The sequence below is a fragment of the Syngnathus floridae genome, chromosome 4 (genome assembly GCF_059516105.1).
Source record: "Syngnathus floridae isolate MCC-2025c chromosome 4, RoL_Sflo_1.0, whole genome shotgun sequence".
Taxonomy (NCBI): Eukaryota; Metazoa; Chordata; class Actinopteri; order Syngnathiformes; family Syngnathidae; genus Syngnathus; species Syngnathus floridae.
Window position 1 is genome coordinate 18,668,463 of NC_142416.1, and position 17,453 is coordinate 18,685,915.

The 17,453-nt window shown below is 47.0% G+C and overlaps 1 protein-coding gene across 12 annotated transcripts in view; it reads left to right on the top strand.

The window, feature by feature from the left end:
• cntln (centlein, centrosomal protein) overlaps positions 1-17,453 on the top strand; it is a 224,174-nt gene that overhangs the window by 201,845 nt on the left and 4,876 nt on the right. For 10 of the 12 annotated variants that reach the window (XR_015858264.1, XR_015858262.1, XR_015858258.1 and 7 more), the window contains 8 exons: positions 243-398; positions 849-946; positions 4,288-4,414; positions 4,505-4,642; positions 4,988-5,032; positions 5,106-5,291; positions 8,489-8,689; positions 10,563-10,637. Coding sequence is in view for 5 of the 12 variants with exons in the window: in XM_088374818.1 (XP_088230944.1) it covers positions 243-398; positions 849-946; positions 4,288-4,414; positions 4,505-4,642; positions 4,988-5,032; positions 5,106-5,291; positions 8,489-8,689; positions 10,563-10,637 (1,026 nt within the window). In the remaining 7 variants the exon portion in view is untranslated. Of the gene's footprint in view, positions 1-242; positions 399-848; positions 947-4,287; positions 4,415-4,504; positions 4,643-4,987; positions 5,033-5,105; positions 5,292-8,488; positions 8,690-10,562; positions 10,638-17,453 lie in introns of those variants that run through there. The other 2 variants (XM_088374816.1, XM_088374820.1) reach the window with 2 other exon arrangements.

A 17,453-nucleotide genomic window follows, 5' to 3' on the forward strand; every position in this document is an offset into this window, starting at 1 on the left:
TTGTCTTTTCCGGCCTAATGGACGGAGCGCCGGTGTGTCATCACTCCACGTCAGTGTCACGTCTCACCGAGGGGGGCTGAAAATGGCTCGGCCAAATCAAAGCCCGCGTTACAGGAAGTGTCATCAATGCCGCTCGGAATTCCCGCGGCGCCGCCGGCAGCTCTTTGTCACTTTTGAACTCGCCTCTCAAACACCGGAATTGATCATTTTCATCTTGAACATATTTGTTGGTCACCCTGCAGAAGCTGACGTCTGATTTGGTGGGTCTGGAGCAGAAGAAGAAGGTTGTGGAGATGGAACTGGAGCAGTGGAGGCAAAGCACTTTCCCCCGTCGCACAGCTGAATGCTCCTGCCAGGCCTTGGAGGCGGAGGTCAAACAACTGCAAGCCAAAGTCAAGGTCAGTCCGCTCACTGGACGCTTCATTAGGTACACGTCTCCCGACTGAGGGAAAGAAAGTCTCCTCTGAGAAAGACGCTCACTTTAACAGACTCGGGAAATACAGAAACCGTTCCTAATATTTTGCTACATTTGAAAAGTCCTCCAGGAAGCCGTACTAAATGAATACAAAAAAAATGAATATGCAGGTCGAGGGGTTCAATTTGATTTTCCGAGCGACCCCCTTTATCTGGTTCACTTTGAAAACCACGCTTTCCTCTTAACCTCCTTTAGCACCTTTCCCCCCCTCCCGCTGGAACTGTAATGAGGAGGCATGCTGCGGCTGACCTGTCATCAGCCGTGTCGTGCCCCCCCACACACACACACACACTCCCCCTCTGCAATCAAGCCCACCTCCCCCATATACAGCACACACACTCACAAGGTGTGCCCTTCTTCCCTCCCCCACCAGAGTACAAGTGCGGAGGTCACGAGGCAGGTGGCGGCTAACAAAGCCCTGCGAGGCCAAGCGCAGGAGAAGGAGGACAAAGTCCGCCAGCTGCAGGACAAGTTAGTTACCCCTTCCATGTTTGGTTCTTCTTTTTTTTTTTGTTCTTCTCCTTTCTTCATCAGCTTCCCCCCTCTGCCTCTTTGTCTCGTACTCTCCGTCCTGGCTTCTCGCTTATCAGCCGCAGCGCTGATCTGCAGTGCTTGATTCCACCGTGTGGCAGCACGCAGACACATGCTCCTTCTCTCTGCATGTTTTATATGAAGACAAAAATCGCCACTCGTGGCTGGAAGCAGTATAAGGATTAATATTGTACTGTATATTAAAATTTTCTAACAAAAATGCTAATTTCTAACAAAAAATATAAAATAAATGATTAAATAAATACATAAATATATATTGTTTTTGCTCATAATTTTATGATTTAAATACCTGCACAATAAATAGTTTAGCTAAATTGGATTAAATAAATCATCTCCATAATACACAAATATATTTGTGGTTATTGTTTATTAAATAAACTATCGAATCACATTATTATGCATACGATAAATCCATACGTACATTTAGTTTTAAGTAATTATCTGTTTATGTCTAGTACTCTAAATAATATATTACAGCATCATTTTTCGGGTGTCATCTACTGGGCACATTTGTTGTCATAATTAGGAATTGTTTTATTTTTGTCTGGCATTGAAAATATCAAAACATGTTTATGTATTGATTAATAGTGAATTTTCTCATCTATCACTTGATGCAAATATGCTGATAGAAATTTACTTAACCAAGAAAAAGCATATGCATTAAAGGCCCCACAAGTAAAAAGTAAATAATTGCTATCGGTAAAGAAATGGAAGTACATCACTGATTCCCCAAAAAAATTTAAGATGTTCAATTCAGAGCATCATCAAATTGAAACGAGATCGTTTGTCGTCACTCACACACAGGCGGACTCGAGCGAGTCGGCGCATGCGCGCGTGCGTCATGTAGCGCCGCCGTTGTTTATGTGGGTAGCCGACGCGGAGTGCTGATCAAAGCAGCGCATGGATCGATAGCGTGCCGCAGGAGGCGGCGTTTTGCCCCGTGACACTAAAACCCACGCAGCCTCACTCGTTGCCTGCGGGCCGCCAGCCCTAATGAGTTAGATGGCGCGCGGACGCACACTCTCACTGCGCCACTTTTTTTAACGTCATACTACAAACACTTCACCAGCCTTGTCGTGCGGTGAAAGTTCAGAGGTCAAGCTGTCCTGGGAAAAGCCTGTGGACCTCTTTGGGTTGGAACAAATCCCATGAGGTGGTATTTCAGTGAGCGGCGAGCTTAACTACATGGCTAACCACCAAAATGTCTGTCAAATTCCAAACCGCCGCATCCTCTCCTGCCTCCTTTCTTTTCGTCAGGCGTGCTGTGTCGTCCGCTCGCCCGCCCTCAATAATGCATCCAGGGCATGTGTACAATCGCAGCGGGTGTGTCGTGTTTGGATGCGACCAAAGCGCCGGGCGGATCACAGCGTAGACAGAGCGAAACATCCCCCCGCGCTCCCGTTTCCACGACAGCCTCAGAAACCCACAGCACGCACGTGCACGTTTGGAGCCCGCCGTTCCTTTTTCCTCCGTGGAGGGACCCCTCTTCTCAAAATGAAAGAGCACGTCTAGACGCCTCTGAAATATACATCTCGGCGTTGCGCGCAGGGACCCGAGCTGCTTCGACTTAAAGAAGAGAGTAGCACACATAAAAAAAAAAAGAATTTCAAAGTACACCGGCATGTCCTCAGTCAATATCCGGCACTATGCCGCTGCTTTATTTATGAAGGTGCGCCTTTCATCTTTTCACCCCGTTGTCTATCAGCCACATCAAGTGTCCGCCGTGTTCCGAGCCCCGGCCGGAAAAAAAGCGCCAGCGAGCACACGCACGTGCGCTCGCCGCTGTTATCATTACAATGCGCGCATGTTTGATGAACAATATTGCCGCAACAAGCGGCGGAACAAAGGGAACAAACGCGGCCAGTGATCAGAGCCGTAGTTTTGCCGCTCTGCCGTCTGCTAACACTCATAAATACAGATCACACACTGGAGACGTATATATATCTCCCTCATTCTTTTTCATCCCCTATTCTTTTTGGGCTGCACAAGAAGGGAACATCTAAAATAAATGTTGTCCATCTAATTGCCATTAGCGTCGGGGTAGAGCGAGCCTACCGGGGCTCTTATTGCCGCTCTTCATCTTTAAGTCAACACCAGACAGTCATCTGAAAGGTTCAATATGGGTTTTCTCATTAATGGCCCAATCCATAGGGGGGGGACCGGTGAGCACCCCCTTAAAGTCCTCAGGCCAGACTCCTCCACTCTTATTTAATTTAATGCCACTCCAATAGGACAAGCAGGCTCACATTTATTCAGCCGTTGTACCCTCGGGCGCTCCTCCACCCCGGGAGACGGGGACATTTACTTACACCAAAGCATTTGCTCACGGCCGGCGTAGGACAGAAGGTTACGAGTCGCTCCATCCCGCAAGCTGCCATCGTAAAAACTTGCCGATGTAGTGAGCCTGTTTGAAATTGAATGCGGGTTAAATTTGATTTGTAAATTTAATCAGTATGAGGGATTGCGGTGCATGAGCACCCTCTAGTGGTACACCTAAGAATTACTCAAATGAAATCAAACGTGATAATAAAACTAGTAGAGTTGAGATTGTGGTTATTTATATTAAAATCATTTAATCGCAAAAGCTGTTCTAGGGACGTCTCATACATGTGGATTGATGTAAACAAACAAGATGGAGGCCATTCTGTTTAACACAATAGCTGCAGAAGACACAAATTGTTATATTAAAAAAAAAGGCAGTAAATGACGCGTATTTAAAACCATTTCTGTTTGACGCAAGCCGTATTAGTTGTATGTGAAGCTTGCCAAATGCTGAAAAATCAAACACGTCACAAAAGGCCGCTAATTGAAATGGAACGCGACACGAGACACATTTTGTCAAAATGAAACAGCTGGCGCAGAACGAGCCACACGCCGCGTCTGAAGTGGGGGAATTATTGTCAGCCCGCAAATATTTCCTGTCATCCATCCTAAGACCTCCCGCCGACGCCTTCTTGTGCGCGACTGCCGCACTTCTGATCGTAATTTAAACATTTACGCTCATTGATTAGCGGTGTCACCGCTGATTCCAAACGCTGTTTGTCAACAAGCGGGGTGGCTCGCCGTCACACTTGCCGCTCCTCCGCAGCGCCTTTGATTTAATATGCGCCTGTTGGGAGGCGTCTTCAAGTCAGCAACTCTTTGCCTATTTAATTGTCACCATGAGCCGTCGTCGCGCTAGCGTGTTAGCGTTGCATTAGCATCACGTCGCTTGATCATCCAAAGAGATGAATTTGAAATTTACACTCACATGTGCGCAGAGCGAGCCACGCCGAACGAGACGTGACCATGAAGAGGCAGCTGGTGGAAGACCTGAGGACGAGGCTCAAGTTTTTGCAGGAGATGGAGAAAAGTTATCGTGGCCAGGTGGAGGAGCTGGAGAAGAAGGTGCTCGAGATACGTCGCTAAAGCTAAAAAAAAAATCACACACAGTGATTGTCAAGGACAATTTTAATTTATTTATTTTTATGCTGGCAGGTCAAGTGTTTATCAGAAGAAGCTTCCAACAGAAAGGCCTTTGTCGAATCTCTCAAGCGGAGACTGAGCGTTGCAACCGCAGAGAAAACCCAGCATGAGGACTCCTGCACCAAACTGAAGGTTGACCTGGAAAAAAAGGTTTGATAATGTAATTACGCAACTAATTCTGAGCTAGCAAATTCAGCTTAAAGGTGACCCGCTTTTTTTTAACAGTCCCGACAAGCGCGCAATGAACTGGATTGCGTTGGCGGGTGTTGTCATGTTTTGCTAATCCAGGGCCTGGACGCTTTGCTATCATGAATGAAAAAATGAGTTCAGTTGATCCAGACTGTTTGCAGGAGAACTTCTGGCTGCCAATTGAAGCTCAACAGAATAGATGATGTAGCAGAATAACAATTCGAGGAAGAAAAAAAATAGTCATGTCATTTTCTCATCCTGCACTGTGATGAAGATCAGATCTAATTTTCTGACCCATGTATGCAGAAATCCAGATCATTCCAAAGGATTCACATATTTTGTCTCGCCAGTGTATGTGATTGATCTCCTCTGGTCCAATTTTTTTTTTTTAAATACATAGCTGACCATCATTGTGTGCATGCAGGAGCAGCGCATCCAAGCCCTGCAGGCTCGCGTGGGAGCCGGCGAGCAGGCCTTGGCCGTTCTGGAGCGGAGCGCCGCCGAGCAAACGGAGCAGCTGACCCGGCAGCGCTCCCAAGCGTTGGACGAGCTTCAGAGGCAGCTCGGCCAGGCCTCCTCCCAGCTGGAGCAGCTCCGATCTTTCATCAAGGTGCTCCGCTTAAAGGCTCCGGCTTGATCAAAAGTCAGCGGGGAGGAGGGCGGGGCGTCCAATCATCTTAACTCGTTTTAAATCACTGGCAAATTCTTTCACCCAAAAAAAAATGATTGATGTCATTATGCCTGTTTTGAAGAGATAAAGGCCATCGCAGGTAGATAAATGAGCGCTTTGAGGGAATTGGCACGGTTATTTTTACCGAGATGTGATCCATCACGCGGCTGGCCGTGTGTTTACGTATCTGGCAAAAAAGAAGCCAAAGCGATAAAAGATTGTCCTGCAGCTCCGCTCTGCTGACACCTGTCTGTCAAAGAAAGAAGACGCCGGCCAGAGATAGCCCGCTCGATTACCGCGCATCCATAAATCACGCGCAGTGTTTGGTGGCGCTTTGCCACGGCCCTTCGGATTTTATCTCCTCTCTTCTTTCCAAAGCGCTTACATTGCTTTCGCTACAATTGCCCTGTTTTATTTTATCTCCCTTTCTGCCAATAAGTTTGGTATTTCTCAAATGTTTTCCGACGAAAGAAGAAAAAAAATTGTTATAAAACTTTGTGTTTACGATCGGGCTGCCGTGCCAAAGAGGTCTGTGCTTAGTCTCAAGTTTTTCATGTACGTGGGCCAAATCCAGATTCAGTGCGTTTCGAAACGGGGCTGAGGTCATCCGTGACATGCCGATATTGCGATATTTTTTTTTTGCAGTTGGGAAAAAATGTATCAATTGATCCCTTTACAAGTAGTTTTAGGATCGTCTGCAAGAAAACTTCTTTTTTTTTTTCCTCACGATACCACGAACATGCACGAGATCTATCGCGCATATGATTTGAACTCAAGCAACGACGTATTGATATCCAGTCGATGGCTCCATTTTCCCATAACCTGAGGCGGGGTGAGGCCGTCTTGTTGTTGTTGTGTCGAGGATTCACATTATTGTTTGTCCGCCGCCGGCTGCTGTGATCCCCTATAAGAAGCGTCGAGCCGGGGCCGGGCCTTTGATTGGGCTGCCTGACGTCCGGAGGAGATTTACTCTTGTCGTGTATTGATCACGACCGGAGGGGCTGCTGTGTGCGTGTTTACGGGTCGTCTCGGTGTCTTTGTGAGCTTGTTGTTCCTGAATGTCTATGCGCTTTTATTTTTTTAATTATTTCATGCAGAGCCTTTTGGCCCCTGCATACGCCTCCGGCTATCAAAAGTGCTCAAAAGTCGCTGGCGTAGTGGCCAAGTGCACAATAACTTTCACGTTATTGTCCTTCTTAGGAGTCAAATGTGTTCCAATTCTTTCCTGGAATGCATTTTACAGCGGATCATTTTCTTGCTCGGTTTGCTCTCGAGCGGCCCCGCCGCCCTCCCGTGCGTGCGGCAAGGTTCAGAAGGAGCCAGTTATCATTGAAGATGTCTTTTTAGCTGCTCGTTTCATCCCCATCGCTATGCCTTAATCCTCGCCTCGTCTAAATTGGCCCTCTGGCTACGGCAATTGTGCTGCTAGCCCGGTTAAGAGTTCTCAACTTAAGCGCGCTACACACACGTCTAGTGTGTGTGCGTGGAGCCGTTCCTCCCGTAGATCGGAACGTCTGATGAATTCCCTTCCTAATCCCCTTTCCGGATTATTCCACAAGCAGGGTTTAGGTCAATTAAATGTAACCCTCGACTGGTGACAGTGAATATCTATTAGGCGGTAAATAAAAGAAGGGGATGTGTGGCTGTTAGGTAATGAGCTGTGTATTCCTCCAGGGCAAACGGGAGCCTTTATCGCCAAAACCAGCTCGAGCGGCAGCGGACGTTTATCAGATCAAACGGACGACGGGTTATGAATTAGCCGCGTTGTGCTAGCCACGGAAGGTCGAGCGTGATTTGCTCTTGGATGCTTGTTTGCGGGTTTTGGTTTTCAGGCCAGCTGTCACTGGCGTGGAAAATAGATTACGAACTGGTTTGCGTTTACATTGTCAAGTAGGACTGAGGAGTTGATCCGGTTTCAATTATTCAATTAGTATTATTATTTGTGATGTAATTTTTGTAATTTGGGCAGAAAAAAAAGTTTGTTGTCTTTCAACGTTATTTAACTTTTTTTAAATATGCGTCGGGTCAGTAAAAATCTTGTTTCAAATGTTCCCCGGGCCATACCTCCGGACAATGTTTGACCTTTCACCTTTCATGCTAGCAACCTGAAGATAGACCAGGCCAAAATTGTAACTTAAGACACCACTTTTTTTTCCCTTCAATCAGTATGCTCTTTGTTTCTAAACATTTCAATTCCATCCCAACTCTGCTTGTTGTTTACATCCTTTTTTTTTTTATTCCCGCTCACAAACCAAACGTAACTTCACTACAGCTTTATTAACGTCACCGGTGTGCAACTACGAGAGCAATAGATGTTGCCGCGCTTCATCACCAGTCCCTCGCTCCGCTCCGAGAGCAAGTTGTACACTTCTTTTTGTTTATTTGTTTGCGCGCAATGAGAGCGGGAGCCATCCCTCGCTCCCGCCTCTTCTATTCCAAGGTCAGCTTTTCGGCAGGCTTGCAGGGGAATGATACGGAAGATTATTGCCTCGATCAATAAGCTGAAAATGAAGCAAAGGGGAGTTTGCTTTATTGACTTGCTCGTGTACAGTGGCAGTTTTAACATTTAATTGTCTCTCCGTATTTAGCGTACACGCTCCCGTTTAGCGCCCAGGCAGCCGGGCCATCCCGGGCCTCGGCTCGGCTCGCCTCGCTCGTCCGTCCGTCCACCCGGGCACCATTTTCACGCGGCCCCTCGCAAGCTTAATTATTAAGCGTGTTATGCTGCCCTGTTGTGCCGCGAGACCTTCAGAAAGCAAATAAATAAATGAATGGCTGTATCTTTCACGAGCACCCGCCCCTCCCCCACCCGCCTGTTCCGCCTCTGATGAATGATTCCCTGTCTGTGGAGATTTTAGCCAAAACTCGAGGTGCATTCCATATCAAAGGCTCGTTCCCGCAGCTTTTCAATCGACGGGGCAAGGCACCCTCGGGACGCCGTTCCTTCAAGGGAGCGCGCGGCGAAAACCGGAGAGAATCTGGGCGCGCCAAACTCGATAGTCCTCCATAATGTACTAAGCCGCCGCTCTGGCGCATGCTTGATCAATTTCATTTATTCATCTGCCGGGGCACGGCCGTCGCTCGCCCTTCTTCTCCGTTTCGTCATGTTCTCTTTTCGCTCCTATTCCTCCCCGCAGGCCCTGGCCGGCGAAACGCTGCTCGACGTGCACGAGGTCAAACGGCAGCTGATGAAGAGGAGGAGGAGGCTGAGGCCGGCCGGCGTTGTTGCGGCCAAAAGCGGCCCATCAGCCAAATCCATGATCAAAGCCAAGTCCGTCGCCGCCTCCATCCTCAATATGTCCGAGAACGATCTGGCCGACATCATGGACTCGGAGCAGGTGAGGGACGACGGGGTCGGGCGTCCAAACTTTTTCTTCCAAGTATATAATCGTAAAAGAGTGGTGCACATTTTGGGCCTGGACTTGGATAGTTGCTTGTTTGAACAGAAAGCACAGATGAAACCGACCCGCCCAACTCTTCTTCTCACCGCTATAGATCTCACCCGAGCAGAGTCGTCAATTAGCACATCCGTGTTGCAATCAACCTCAAGTCCCGTGAGACGTCGTCCTCGTCTCCTTCTAACGGGAGATGAGTCTGCGCTCGCCCTTCCCTCACTCACTCACTCACACTTGAAACCAATTTCATTCCCTTGCAGCTCAGCTCCACCAAGGAGAAGTAAATGTCCCACTCATCACGACTGAAAGCTCCACGGGTCCAAATTCCTCTCATTTCCTCACCACTGCTTTCTTGACAGCTTCTCCAGTCTCCACATTGATGTGGTCACCAGTAGGAGATGGATGAGATGATTGCGGGAACTTTTTGCGTCTAAGCACTGCGTTTACGTTCTCGGTGAAAGGAGCAGATGCTCGTAATGTCCAGCTTGCTTCTTCTCCAAAAGCCATTTTGTTTGCTATTTCCGCCTCATTGATCTTTTCCTGGAGCAGTTTGACTCAGGGAAAATTTTTCGGTAATATTAATTGGTCTTCACACATCTAAGCTGGCCCGTTGGATGGAGATGGATGGTGCCATCAGATGCGACAAAAGTTCCGTCCACCAAGGTCAAGCAGACCTTTTGAATGGCTTTTCCAGTTGTGAATGTACATCACCTCTGACACGTTTGAAGACCAGCTTCTCACACTCCCCCTTTTTCTCAGTTGCCATTAAGCGGCAGTCACTAATTAGACGCACGCTGAAATTAGCCTGATCCGTGGTGTTATCACAAAGCATCGCATCAGTGCTTCCGGGAACCTCACAAAAGGCCGAGGGATAAACACGCTCTTAATCTACTGCAAGTGTTAAACCCCAAGTGTGTGTGTCGGTGTGTGTGAAAAGAAAAATGGACTCTTCCTGTCGTCAATGTATATTTGAACTTAAAATAATGACCATGAAATTATCATATGAATGAAGGTGCATGGGCATTAAATTTATTTTAAAATAGCATTAAATGAAATTTGCTGATACCATCAGAAATCCGGTACCTCATTAAAACAGTACATAAAGGAAAACTTAAAAAAAAAAAAATTCATAGTGGACAAAATCACGTATATAACTGACTGAATTCAAATCTTTTAAAAAGATGAATGTGATAAAGAAAATTGCTAGCAACTTATCTATTTTTTAAAAGCAAAGACAATTTGTAATTTTAGTACTGACATGAGTTTGATTTGTCTTTGCGGGCCACGTAAAATAATGTGGTGGACCGTATCCGGCCCCGGGCCTTGACTTTGACACCCATGCTCAACAGTGAGTCCTATATCATCGTTCAGTCCACATAAAGTTTGTATGCGCACGTCGGGTCGGGCTTTCCAGGATTTGCGAGTGTTTGCTTAGCTAGGTACGCACAGCCGCACGCTTTCTCCCCTGTTTGGCCTTGTCGCACTGAGACACTAGCGGTCTTGTCGCTTCATTTCAAACGGTACCACCTGGTCCGAAGCCAGGAGACCGAGTCGTGCGGCGAGCAGTCACTCTTCACTGAGTTCATTAGCCGCTACAAGGCTAGCCGCTCTTAGAGCTCGTTTGACACCAAAAGCATGTAAACATTCGCTGGCGTCCGCCGAGTCTCCGGGGAGAGTCGTCAAGGTCCGGACCTCGGAGCACTCGGACCCGTCTGTGTTTGGATAAATAGTGGCCCGTTCTCTCTGGAGAAATCAACGTTGGTTTTGGGCTTTGCTATTTCTGTCACTGATGGCAAATATTATCTCCGTCTTTCAGGGGACAGAGAGCCTTTCAGAGGATTCCAAAGATCAGGCATGGCTGGACAATGTCAACCACATCCTCCAGCAGAAGGTCGGTGCTATCATTTTATCTGCTGTTTCTTTAAATTGACTAGATATTGATATTTTTGACAATTTATTGATTGAAAATTTACACACTTTGCCGATTTAGATAAATTACTAAAAATTGTGCCTGTGCTTTGTTAATTTTTTTTGCAATAACAAAAAAATTACATGAAATGTAATTTATATATAGAAAGCATTCTGCAATAGCATAAAAAACCATCATAATAATATTAAAATAATATAATAAATAATAAAAAAAATAAAAATGCAAATAGGTGAGTTTTTTCAGAAACTAGCTGCTGATTACACAGAAAAAAAATAATTTGTGACAGGTCAACAAAAACAATACGGCCTGTCAACTTGTTTTGGCTTACACACATAGCCAAGAAGTATGGTGGCCCTGAAGGGTCAAAAGGTCTCAATATTAGAAATGTTATGGCGTCCCAGGGTGCAAAAGTTACCCACGCTCTGCCTCACTCTGAGGACTCACAGCGCCACCTCTTGCCTGTGGCATGCGTTTGACACTCGCACCTTTTCACCAAATAAAAAAAAAAAAATACTAACAAAACAAAATAATTGAACAATATCCTCGCACTTGTGTGGACATGGACCTGAGAGGCAGACTTGTATCTTCCCCAGTAAAAAAAGGAAGCAAGTCGGGCCACTCATCTGCAAGCGCTCTGCAGGAGCTTTTACTGGAGAGCTGTCAACGTCTGCTCGCTGTGATACGTGTGTGATTGAGTGTTGCTCTGCGTGTGTGTGTGTGCATGTGTGTGTGTGTATCTCGTCTGTGTTCTTGTCAGAGGCTGCCGCAGGCACTCATGCGTCGCCTCCGCACCACGACACACACCAGGCACCGTTCTCTTGTTCCCCAGATCTTCCTCTGACCTTTCCACCTTCCTCTCCCCCTCCCACACACACACACACACTTGACGCTCGACTTGAATCTGTGTTTTTCCCTTCTAGCTGGACAGCTTTCAGTCCCTGTTCTCTGTCTGTCTCTGCCATCCTGGCCTGTCCCACATTTCTCTCTCGCTCTCTTTCTCGCTCGTTCTCTCTCTGGCTCAGACCCCGAGGCAGCTTGTTAGTGGGGAACTAAATATTGATTTGGCGGGCCTGTCGATGCCGGGAGAATGAGCTAGTGTTCACTAGAGACCTCGGCACCGGCAGCCTGCTATCGACGTTTTCCGTGGGCAGAACAGGGGTGATGGGGGGGTGGGAGGGGCGGAGGAGGAAGAGAAGAGCCGAGTATGACAAGCCTGAGACTTGCCCCCGGGTCCCTATGGGGACCGCCGGGACCCTTGCAGTCAACCCCCCCCCCCTCCTCATCGCTCTTTCCAGCAGACTTTTTCCATCTTCTTTCAAGTCCATCTTGTTCTTTTCTCTCTTTTTTTTTTTAACTCATTTATTTATTTATTTGGAGAGTTTTCTGCCCTCATCTTGATCTGGCATGTTCCACTCATCTTGTTTTTGTCGAGGAGATTTTTTTTTTTGCAGTTCAACGGCGCATTTGCCTTTTTGTGTTTTTTGGGAGTCACCAGTCAGAAATATTGAGCCAAGATTTATAACCGCCCCAATAATTCTTTTTTTTTTTTTTTTTTAGCAGATTAGACAGAATAAAAATATGATCACACTTTAATAACCACATTAGAATGATCAAAAGGGAGGGAAAATGCTCAAAATTAGCCTGATTAAGATATTTGTTTGTACCTTACTCGTCTTTTTGTCCCCTGCCCGAGCAGAGCAAGCAGTGATAATAACCTGCTGGTGAAACACACAGAAAAAAAAAAAAAGCATGTCTTCTTCTCCTCCCTGTCATTGCTTATGAAAAGCTCAGCGAGCAGAACATCTGTGAAGCCGACTGGCCCCGCCTGTCACCCTGCCCGTGACACTAATAGCACTCTGCCAGCACTCTGCCCTAATGGTGATATCATGCCACCGACGGCCAAAAGAAGAAGACACCGAGGAAGACCGAAATAGACGGATGAGGAGGAGAAGTGTCCTTAACTGGCTGGCTTGTCAGCGACACGAGATGAGGACTGCGTCCGTCCGTCCGTCGGCCGGCGCAGCCTCTTCTTGTCACTGACAGAGTCTAATAGAGCTGCCAGTGGGACAGCGCTTTATTATCTCAGTGGCCCTGTCAATAGCCGAGCCATCACTCACTCAGTGTGTGTGTGTGTGTGTGTGTGTGTGTGTGTGTGTGTGTGTGTGTGTGTGTGTGTGTGTGTGTGTGTGTGTGTGTGTGTGTGTGTGTGAGGGCCATTCCTCTCCATGCCTGTCATGTTCAGCCACATGTCAACATAACAAGAGCGGCAAACGGGCAACTAGACGTGTGGCGTGTTGTCTTTGTGGGAAAAAAAAAAAAGAGTAGCATCACAGCCCGGGCGTTCAAAGCCAAATCAAATTTCGTCTCCTTTTGTAAATTTGAATGTAACGTCGCTGGAAATAGAAAATGGATTTTTTCCCAGAGATGAGATGGAATCCCTGAACCGCAAAACCGCGGCCTTTTCTAAAACTGCCATCCAGTTTGACACTTGACATTGAAAAGTTGAGTTTTCCCAAATCGCTCGCTTCCGACGGAATCAAAACCCGAGCCGGTCATCGGAGAGCCACCGCTAGCGGCTGCTGCAATCGAGGGACGGCGCTATCTAATAACGATGAGCAGGCCGGGGGGGGTGCTGTACGGCTCCACCGCAGCCCGCCATGAATAACGCCAGCGGTGAAGATGGAGTGTCCGCGTGGGCCACGGGGTCCGGGCGCCGGCCCAGGGAAGCATTGATTTAATTGCCTTTGGTTTATTTGTGGAGTCCTAATTATTGAATAGAGGTAGATTTTAATGGGCCAAGTCTTTATGAAGACAGGGAAATGACTGGCTTCTGCTGCCGGCCAATAATGAAACGGAGAAATGCGTGCACCCAAACACACACACATGCTCGCTGGCGTTCCCTCCAGATCATTTTTCAGACTCATTTCACAACGCGCGCTCGGGCCTCCAGCCTCATGACAGTATATTAACATTTAAAAAGTCATTGGCTCTGTTGATTTCTTTATGAGAGGACAGTGGTTTACTGGCGCCGGGCGACGCCGAGGGCCCGCTAATATTTACTCGCCAATCACACCCGGGGGAGACCTCCCCGCATCGCTTCTTATCAGCCTCGGAACCATAACAAGCAGGTGAACATTAGCCCGGCCGTGTAGAGACAAGCCGGACCAATCCGGAAGGGGCCTGGCCATAAAACGTCAAAGGCCTTTATGGATTGGCTACGGGGCCGACATAACTCCTTTCGGTTTATTGAACTTTGAGAGGACGAGGGAGGGGGGGCGCTATCGCTCACCGCTGCTAAATAATACACTTAATTTGTGCTGCCACAGACGCTTACATCATTATTCCTCTGCGCTAAACATATCAAAGAATAAAAGGAAACTTTTATTGTTATGATGCGCCGCGTCGTGTTCTGTGGCTCATTACGGGCTCGGTAATGACAAGGAACCAGCTCCGAGTCGAAGCGCCTCTCCCAAGGAAAGTGACTCTAATTAAGCTTCATTTCATTATTGGACTAATTAAATCTTTTTGGGGTGTGTTTGGATGCGTGCGGCGGGGACTGGAGCCCGTGGCTTTGTTACGGTAAATATGTCACAACACTGTGGCAGCGACTCTCCCGAGAGGACGTTTATTTTTTCTTTCCCCGCCCCACCCTCAAACCCAGATGGAGTTATTTGGCTTGTTAAAGTGTCTTTTGATAGAAGTGTCTTTTTATGTGCCATTAAACGCTCTCTGTGAGTAAATAGCAAAAGGCAGCGTAGTAAACGATTGGAAATTGAAATAACGTTCCGTGTCTTCGTAAATCACTCACGCTCATGATATGGCGGATTTCTAAGCGATTGTTCTTTTGTGGAATTTTACCGCGCATTTGTAAGAAACAAATCAGAATTTATGGCCTCGCGCCTTCCGTGTTGGTGATTAACTTCAGCTGGCACTGACAAACAACTTGAAGCAAGCACGCTTGACCTCTTTGCAGAACTGTGAAAACAGACACTAAGGAATATTAAGGAGAGTTTGTTTTAATGATTTGCTATGTTTGAATAAGTTTGTCTCTTTTTAAAGTGTCAGTCGGGTCAAAGTATTAAAACAAATTCCAAAATCTGGATGGGTTGCTAATTTGCAGTCCCTAATTCAATTCAATATCAAGATGAGCTTACGTTTTTGTTTTTTCAAGTACATTTCAAGTGATACATGAAAATACAGCGAGGTTAACCCATCTTAGACATCTATAACGAGTTAAATATGAGTTAAATATGATGATGGCGTCCCAAAAATTAATTCCGACTCCAGTAAATTGTTCAGCCGTTCACCGAGCCGAACTCTCCAATGCGTCAAAGTCTGGCGAGATTTTTCAAGTCAGACATTTTAACCAACTTTTGTACCCGCTTTCCATATTTTCCGCCGTTTTACTCAACGGGTGCAAATCCTCTCGTTGATCCTTTCGCCGCTTCTCGCCACATTAACCCTCTCTCGTGCCAATGAGCCGTGCCAAAGTCGCCGGCGTGTTCCGGATTGCTAAATCCCACCCAAGGGTTACATCTCCTTTGTATGGCTCTCACCTTTGTAAATTTAAAACCCAGCGGTGGCGCAATCAGCTCATTTTCCGCACCTAATGAGCGTAGCAATCTGAAACAAAGCTCCGGTGCTTCCCTGTGTTTAATCTGGCCCGTATTTAGGTCACATCCCTAACAAATGCACGTTGCACACCCAAAATGATGTTTCCAAACAAGGTATCAAGTGCAGGAGAGCTTTTTAATTACTCCACGTGTGGCCCCAAGTGTCCAATTCCCTTTCATATCAGTCTCCCGTGGCTCGGAGGGGAGAAAGGAGGGATCGGCTGGGCCGGGCGGCTGCAAGGGAAGGTAATTACCAAGGAGAGAATGGGCTCGGCTGCGCCCCGGCGCTTCTCTTACCTGCAAATGTGACATATTCATTATCGGGGATAATCAAATGCAAGATTTTTCGACGCCTTTGTGCTTGGACTTTTTTTTAATCTATTTATCACCCATGTTGTTGTTGTTATTATTCCCTCGTTTGATACGTTTGATTTTCAAACAAAAGTGAGAAGATCAAAGATCAGCAGGAGTTGCTTTTTTTTGTTGTTGTTGTTTTTAAGCCCCTCCCTTTTTGCCTCACCTTGAATGGTGGCCTACATCGGAGTGTAGCCGGGACTATTTCTTTAAGTTCACGACCCCCCCCATTTTTTTAATAGCTCATTTTAGTCCGTTAAACTTACAATATATTTTTCTAAAAGTATCATTTTTTATTTTTCTTACACCAAACCATCCCCGCCTCGCTCCCTCCCTCCCTCCCCTGTTCTCGTTTTACACATTCAGCAGCCTGCCACAGTCTCCCAAATTGAGCCCTTGAATATAATCGTGCTAAGCTGTTCCGAGGGAGAAGACAAAAAAGTCGAAATGATGGATCTGTAGCGGCGAAGAAAAGAAAGAAGTTGGCTGGTGTAACGCCAAAAGCAGACAATGGCCACTGGAGTGCCGCAAAGTCCTCCACCCCGAGGTGCGCCTCGGGCTACGGAATAGCAATGTCATTTAATTGGCTCATGAAAACACCTTTTGCTTGCTGAGCCGCTGTCCTTGTCCTCACACGTGCACACACACGCCGGCAGTGTTGTCAGTGTCACTGGCTTTCCATGTCAGTTCACTTCTAAAACATGTTCATGGAATCACAGCGAGACAAAAGGTCTGCTCTGCGGGGCCTGTTGAATAGTAATGGCCGTGAGTTATCGTGGCTTAATGCTGCTGTAGCAATTTGCCTGTTGCCAAAGGGGACAGGGCCAAGCTCGTCGGGCCTGCTTAGCGCCCCCTTTTTTTTTTTTTTTGACACACCAGCACCATCTCTCGCGCTACGCCGAAGGGGACAGGGGGCGGCCCGGCTAAATCAAGTGTAGCATAACATTAGCGGCCGAGCGCTAACACCTTTGCCTTGAGCGGCCCAGGGGATGCAGGAGAGCAGGTGCGGACCCCTGCGCACCTCCAAACTAGACTTCGGGGTATCGAGTGTGCAAACCATTCGAGAGAGAGAGCTGTTTTTGAATAAATTAGCACTGTATGCAAAGAAAGGTATACATTAGATGTTCATCGGTTTTTTAATATTTTTTGCCCACCCCCTCCCCTCCAGAAAAACAACAATATTCTTTGTTTGGTTTCTTAGGATATTACAAAATGTTCAAATTATTGCCTGGGCATAAAATAGATACTTTATGATGGCCGGCAATTTACTTTTCAATTTTATTTTATTTTCCTCCCATTATTTTTGTACAAAATGACTAAATCTGAGTGTCCCAGAATGGATTTTATTGTACTTTGGAATTTTCCCTCCTCTTCACCTTGCAGTCCCGCCAAGGCCTTGGCGCGTCACGGCCGCCTCGCTCGTCTTGTTTGTACCTTGTTAGTGTCTCCGGGTGCAATTAGCTGATGAGGAAACAGCGCACCCTTGTGTGGGTGTGTCTTTGCGGCACCTCCAGAGCGAAGCCCTCCCCCCCGGGGGGATCGGGGGGTTGGCTGCAAAGGGGTCGATGTCTCAGCAGTTCCTTTGGGCGCTGGCGGATCTCGGAGGAGCCGCGCTGCGTTTGATGTTACACTGCCCGGCCTTGTGTTGCCATCTCCTACTACCTTTTAATGAAGGCGAGGCGAGGCCGGGAAGATTCTTTGGGTGATTTTTCTCAGCGCCGATTGATCTGAAGGTGGTTTTGAAGCTCCCCTCAGCCAGCAAGTGTCTTGAACTTTAGGACACCGCTTGTTGTCATCGTAGGCTTAATTT